The 7,165-nt window shown below is 34.5% G+C and overlaps 1 protein-coding gene across 1 annotated transcript; it reads left to right on the top strand.

Moving 5' to 3' along the window:
• Window positions 1-2,653: 2,653 nt before the first annotated feature.
• Window positions 2,654-7,165, top strand: LOC107954856 (probable U3 small nucleolar RNA-associated protein 7). The gene is made up of 7 exons (XM_016890542.2): window positions 2,654-2,905; window positions 2,992-3,081; window positions 3,201-3,333; window positions 3,520-3,638; window positions 4,759-4,826; window positions 5,161-5,209; window positions 5,759-7,165. The coding sequence occupies exons 1-7, from the start codon at window positions 2,822-2,824 to the stop codon at window positions 6,782-6,784; spliced, it is 1,569 nt and encodes a 522-aa protein (XP_016746031.2). The 5' UTR covers window positions 2,654-2,821; the 3' UTR covers window positions 6,785-7,165.

Raw genomic sequence — 7,165 nt, forward strand, 5'->3', positions numbered from 1 at the left:
TGTTTAAGGTTTGTCTTTTAGCATTGAGATTGAACTGATTTGGTATATGAATTGTGGTGCCAAGTGATTGCATATTGGTTAGACATATAGGTTGATTGATTTTGGCATATTTTAGGTATGTTTGATTGTGTTTTTAATGTGTGAAAGTGTTTTAAAATAGTTTGGTTTGGTGTGCAAGAAATGGTGTTGAAATGGCTTGCATTAGGGGTTATTTAAGGAGCACACGGGTCGGGGACATAGACTGTCACATGCACACGACCACACCACACGACCACACGACCATGTTTTTTAAACCACACGGCCTGGGCTATGTCACACAGTCGTGTGACCTCTATTTTAGAATTTTTTTTCAATTTTCCCAAAAATATTCTATTCTGTTTCAAAATTACCCCTGAATGTTCCCAAATTGTTTTTAAGGCTTGTAAGCTCGATTTATGGCCCGTAAGTGTATCCTTATTTTAATTAAAATGCATATTTGAATGCCATTATTAAATTTGATTAAACGTATATGATTGAAGTTAATTGTTTCTAATTGTACCTTAATACTTTGTAACCCTAATCCGACGACGGAGACGGGTTAGGGGTGTTACATTAAGTTTTGTTATTTTCAAAATCTTATACTACAAATATATTATTACATGTGTAATGTCATGTTAGTTTGTTATTTTCACATATTGCTCTAAAAAAAAGCCAAATAATGAATTTAATGATCGTAATTTTTGTCAAGATTAAAATTTCAAATTTAAAAGGGTAAACTGTACTATAGTTCACTCAACTATGCTTAGATGTCCTTTTTTATCACTCAACTTTTAAAACTTTCAAAATGGTCACCCAACTTATCGAGTCTGTTGTTTTTGGCCCATTTCCATCAAGTGTCGTCAAGTATTTGACGGAAGGGTGAGGTGGAAGTCCAAAAATTAGTATAATAACAAATTTAGCCCTTAATTTTTACATATTATGTCAATTTAGACGTAATTAAAAAAGTTAAGCTTCAACATTACAAATTATCCCAAATTGATCCTAATTCTTAATATATATATACATATTTTGGCTAGAAAGTAATATGTAATTAGTAATAATTGTTTAAACAACATATATATATACAAAATTATATATTTAACATATCCATAAAATCAATAAAAGAAAACAATTCTATTACATTAAACATTTAATATTCAAAGAATTATTGTGTTTCTCCTTCAAAAATTTTTCAAGCTTTTCCTTGTAGGGACGAATTGGGTCAATGAAGAATTTAAAAAGCAAGTCTCTTAAAAGAAGATTGACCCTTTCATATTACATGTGAAATAAAACAGTGTTTTAAAAAAAATCAATTATGTAAAGGAATGTAATATGAACAAATTATTACTTCTTCTTCTTTTTTTTTTTCTAAATTCGGTGATTTCTCTCTCTTTTGAGGATTTTAGAAAAATCAAAATGTTTATAATAGGAAAATCTCTACTAAGAATGGGAAATGTAATAATATAAACATTAAATAAATAAAGTAAGACATGTATTGGCAAGTACTTACCATCCTTTAATGCAAACTTTTTATTACTACTAGCTTCATATATATATATTCTAGACATGGAGATAGTATATATAAATATATGAGAAAGCATATATTTTGATCCACGTAGGTTGGTTTGATGGTCAAGATGCTCACTGTTTTAGATGTAGTTTGGGTTTGAGTTGCGCTAGTTACATTGATGTTATCCTCTTGTAATTCGTAAAAAAAAGTAGAATATATTGGCTAAATATATGCCCTTTAATTTGTTATCATATCAATTTTTGGACTTCACCTCACCATTCTGTCAAATACTCAACGACACTTAACAGAAAAGGGCAAAAAAGAACAGACTCAATTAGTTGGATGCCTATTTTAAAAGTTTTAAAAGTTGGATGACCAAAAAAATATATAAACATAGTTGAGTAACCTGCAATGTAGTTTACCCGATTCGAAAGTATAGAAATTAAGAATGAGCAAATTGAGAGTAGATTCTGGCTTGGGAGGATGTCTGTACGCCTAAAGGGAGGATTAGGCATTCGTCAAATGAATCAAGTGAATGAGGCCCTGCTCGACAAAACCGCTTGGAGAGACTCTGTATCGACTGAATCGTATTGGGCGAAAATATGCTCATCAAAGTACAGGCATAACAACCAGGACAGATCGTGTATTAATCTACTATAACTATAGGATAGAGTCCAAGGAACCTAAAAAACTCGAAGAAGAGCGACAAGTTCTCGAACAAACAGCGGGAGAAGCAGACTGAGCCTGTTACATTGATAAAAGGCAGTCCTATGATCACCATCTTCAAAAATAAAAAGGACACAAGCTTCCTACGACCAGTAAGCTCAGCACGAGTCATCATAGATCGACCTACTGAGGCAATGACCATGCACCTAAAGCCACTTTACATAAAAGTGCATATTGAAGGAGTCCCCGTGTCAGGAGTCTTGGTCGATGGAGGGGCTGCGCTTCTTTGTTCGCTAGGCTTGGAATTAAATCTATAACTTTAACCAAATGAATTTAAATATTAAAATTCACGACAAATTTTGACCTAAAGTCAATAGTAGAATTAAACCTACTTTATATAAACTTTAATTTAAACCCTAAACCCAATAAATAATAAACTTGTATCCAAATACCAAAACCATTTACAAAAGCCCAACCCACATAACTATTTAAAATTAAACAAAATACCCTTACCCTTATATTTGCCTCTGCCGACTTCCTCTTCTTTTCCAGCTATCCTCAGCCGCTGCTTCTGCCGACCGACACTCTGCAACAGTCAGGTTGTCATTGGGATTATTTTTCTTCATAATGGGTGCTAAAAAGGAGAATAACGATGATGAGATGGACGAAAAAGTGAAGAAGTATCTTAGAGGAGAAGCTGCAAATTTGGAGGTAATCAATGTTTGTGCTTGTTTATAGGATTTTACTTATTTTTGTGAATTTTTTCTTTGTCAATTGTTTTCGTTTATTTTCTGCAGGGATTAAAGGACAAGAAACTAAAGGGCCAGCTTGCTGTAAGAGAAGATTTGTATGGAAAATCTGCGAAAACTGCTGCCAAGATTGAGAAAGTGAGTTTGAGCTTCCCTTTTGAGCAATGGGTTCTTTTTTATTTCTTAATTTAATTGTCGTTGTGTATTTTAGTTTTTCTGAATATTAAATTTGCTTCTTCTTTTTTTTGGTTTTTTAGTGGCTTTTGCCCAGTGAGGGTGGTTACTTGGAGGCAGAGGGTATTGAGAAGACATGGAGGATCAAACAAGAATCCATTGCTCGTGAGATTGATATCTCAAGCTCAAAGAACCAGTATGATATTGTTTTACCAGGTGCCTACTTTCCCTAATGTTCATAATTCGTTTTATAGACAAGGTTTTAGTGGTTTAGACTAAGGATTATATGCTAGATTACGAGATAAAATAAGCAATCAGTCAGCAAATTAGATGTTGATTATAACTTGATTTAAGTTCTATTTGGTTTTAATGTATTCATTTAGATTCTGTCTACATGTGCAGAACTTGGTCCTTACACTCTAGATTTCACCTCAAATGGTCGGTATATGGCAGCCGCTGGACGTAAGGGCCATCTGGCTATTGTTGATATGAAGACATTAAACCTAATTAAGGAGATTCAGGTATGCAATGCTCCAGCAAAAATCAAATTTTGTAGTTGAAGGGGATGCTGTTTCTTGTGCATTTAGTGATATTGTCTGATTTTGCATTTCGAAAGTTCCCAATTTTAATGTTTTTTATAAGAAAATTTTCCCATGCTTTGACCTAAATCAGCTTGGTGTTGAGTTTTACCGTAGTGTTTAAAATACGGGGTTGTTTTGTGGTTTCAATTTAATGTCTGTTCTTGAAGATGGGTGTCGTGTGGAGCAACTTTTCTTACAATTCATTTTACAAGACAAATGCATGTGATACATGTTTTGTTTCTCATTCCACCCATTTGCATAAGGCTGTGTTAGCAATATTTAGTTTAAGAAAATGATAGTATGGATCAAAATTTCAAATAGATCTCTGTTGTAGGAATCTAAAATTTATTAGACTGAACTTAATCTCATTAAAACCTACAGCTGATAAGTTCATTTGAATCTGAGTGTCTTCTTTTCTACTGCAAGGTCCATTGGTTCATTCTCTTGCTCTTATATTTGGCAGCCATGCTATATCTGTGGCATCATCTCGTTATGAGAATCTGAATATCCAGCTGTAGTTTTGTTATAGAGGACCTAAGATAGTAGTCATAGTGAACATTAATAACTGTGGTTTTGTTGTTCATTCATGATTAAATATTTTATAGACATATAGGATAGAGGCTAATTTTGTCATGTTTGAATGTGCATCTGTCTTGTCATTGCTTTTTGTTAGTCTAAGTCCTCAGTAAGGTAGCATCCCAAGAATTCTGCAAGTTGGAGGAAAGTAGAACATTGGTCACATGCTTTCAATGTTATATAAGTGATCAATAAACTTGATTTACTGCTGCAGGATTCTTTCCTGGGATGTTATTGCTAATATTATTTTATTAGCAAACATTATCATATAATTAGGTGGGAGTATATAATCAATCATAATTGAAATGGTTATTTTCAATTTATACTTTATTCTTGTATTTCAGATTATAGTTAATGCTTAATGTTGATCTCTTACTCAAAAATTAATTGTATGGCATGGATTTGACAGAAGTGGTAATATTTTTCTGTCCATCACTAAAGCATTAATTTGATTTACATATAATTGCTTGTTCTTTTTGTTCAGGTTAAAGAAACAGTACGGGATGTAGTGTACTTGCATAATGAACTCTTTTTTGCTGTTGCTCAGAAAAAGTAAGCCTTCTCGTATTTGCAGTGAAATTTTCATTTTGTCACAAACAACAAAGAACAAACCTTGTGTTTGCATCTGCACCGAGTGTGCATCTCATGATCTCTATGATTAGTGGTGCATGTGCCTGGACATGGGCCTGCTGTCTGTTGGATGTAACACTGTCTTATGGAAGCAAATCATTTATCTTCATCAGTTACACCTTTTAAAATTTATGTTCCATCTATTAATGTTGTCAGATTTCTATTATTATGTCATCAGTATGAAAAATATATGCTGCTAATGAGAGCCCTTCAGAGCTTTATTGGAGTAATGCAGCTAAGGTGCTTATTATTGCAGGTACCCTTATATTTATAATCGTGATGGAACTGAGCTCCATTGTTTAAAGGTCCGTGTACCTTTCTATGAACAGTGCTACTTAATTAGCTGCTATGTGCATGGTATTAAGTCATGTATAATCTTCTAGAAACTAGTTAAATTGCTACTCTATTTCCTCTATTTTTTTATATTTTTCTTTTTTACACTGTAAGAAGATTAAAAGCTTTGGTGAGGTTTGCATTATACTTGAACTTGTTGTTCCAGCTCCCTTTACCCTATAGCTTACACTGTTCTCCTAGAAACATAAAAATTTCTTCTCTTTAGCCCATTTTATCCTTTTCTGTTTCTCTGTTGCATGCCCAAGCTTATGAAGTATGAGGCTACTGTTTATTCTGCGGTTTAGATAATTATTGGGCCTAGCTGTTTATTCTGCAGTTTAGATAATTCATGGGCTCATTAAATCAGATCATGATTCTTTGAATAAGCTACCACAATCCTTTAGCTATTAGCATAGTTTACTTCTTCGGGGTTTGAATTCATTGTTAGCAATTCATTCTTTCTTGGTTGTGAAGTTTACTGTTGATGCATTAAGCAAACTGAGTTCAAAGATTTTTTTCAGGAACACGGTGCAGTACTAAGACTCCAGTTTCTGAAAAACCACTTCCTCTTGGCATCAATAAACAAATTTGGGCAGCTTCATTATCAGGATGTTACAATGGGTGAGATGGTAGGCAATTTCCGGACTGGTTTAGGCCGCACTGATGTTATGCAGGTCAATCCATTTAACGGAGTTGTTGCATTGGGTCATTCTAGTGGTACAGTAACCATGTGGAAGCCCACCAGTTCTGTCCCACTTGTAAAGATGCTATGCCATCCTGGACCTGTCTCATCACTGGCGTTCCATCCAAATGGCCATCTCATGGCTACATCTGGGAAAGAAAATAAAATCAAGATTTGGGACTTGAGGAAGTTTGAGGTTATTCAAACAATGCTAGGTCACGCAAAGACCTTGAATTTCAGTCAGAAAGGCTTGCTTGCTGCCGGAACTGGATCATTTATAAAAGTTTTAGCTGATTTTTCTGGATCTCAGAATTATAATAGTTATATGACTCATTCTATGGCTAAAGGTTACCAGGTAGGGAAAGTTTTGTTTCGACCATATGAAGATGTTTTGGGGATAGGACACTCCATGGGTTGGTCTAGTATTCTTATTCCAGGATCTGGGGAACCCAACTTTGATTCTTGGGTGGCAAACCCATTCGAAACATCTAAACAGAGGCGAGAGAAGGAAGTGCACTCTCTGCTTGACAAGCTTCCACCCGAAACAGTAATGTTGGATCCAACCAAGGTTGGTACAGTGAGAGCACCACAAAAGAAAGAGAAGCCAACAAAGAAGGAGATAGAAGCTGAAATGGATGCTGCCATTGAAACTGCAAAGGATACCGACTTTAAAAAGAAAACAAAGGGAAGGAACAAGCCGAGTAAGAGAGCAAAGAAGAGACAAGAGATGATTGAAAGAGCCAAGAAACCACTCTTGGAACAACAAATACAGGAACATGAAACGTCTAGAAAGAAGCAGAAAACCAATCCGGAAATTGAAATGCCGAAAAGTTTACAGCGGTTTGTTCGTCAGAAAGCAACTTAATTATCTTTGATACGATTGCATTAGCCATTCTAGAAGATCAACCTGTTTTAGTCTTTCCCACAATTTTGTGCTCATCTGACCTAAAGAAGCATTGGAGCCAGGTAGAGATAGGCACCATTGAATTGTATTCTCACTGTTCTATACATACAGAAAAGGAAGCTAGAATTTGCTTAATTTTGTTGTTTTTTAGCATGGAACTTTTATTTTGTAGAATGAATGCCAGAAAACTGGTTTTTAAATCTCGTGTTGAGAATTGGCTTAGGGTATTTGTTCTTACTTTTTTCATGGCATTTTGAGTTGAGATTGTATTTATATCATTCTTGCGGTGGATTTGAGTTATGTTTCAGTATTATAGTTTGAAATAGAGTTTGTGTGGTTCAA

This window comes from Gossypium hirsutum, chromosome D07 (assembly GCF_007990345.1).
Source record: "Gossypium hirsutum isolate 1008001.06 chromosome D07, Gossypium_hirsutum_v2.1, whole genome shotgun sequence".
NCBI classification, from domain to species: Eukaryota; Viridiplantae; Streptophyta; class Magnoliopsida; order Malvales; family Malvaceae; genus Gossypium; species Gossypium hirsutum.

Bases quoted from the DNA above. Each gene is read 5' to 3' on its own strand.
- LOC107954856 (XM_016890542.2), top strand. From the start codon at position 2,822: ATGGGTGCTAAAAAGGAGAATAACGATGATGAGATGGACGAAAAAGTG. The intron at 3,082-3,200 runs GTGAGTTTGAGC...TTGGTTTTTTAG, and splicing joins CTGCTGCCAAGATTGAGAAA to TGGCTTTTGCCCAGTGAGGG. The intron at 3,639-4,758 runs GTATGCAATGCT...CTTTTTGTTCAG, and splicing joins ACCTAATTAAGGAGATTCAG to GTTAAAGAAACAGTACGGGA.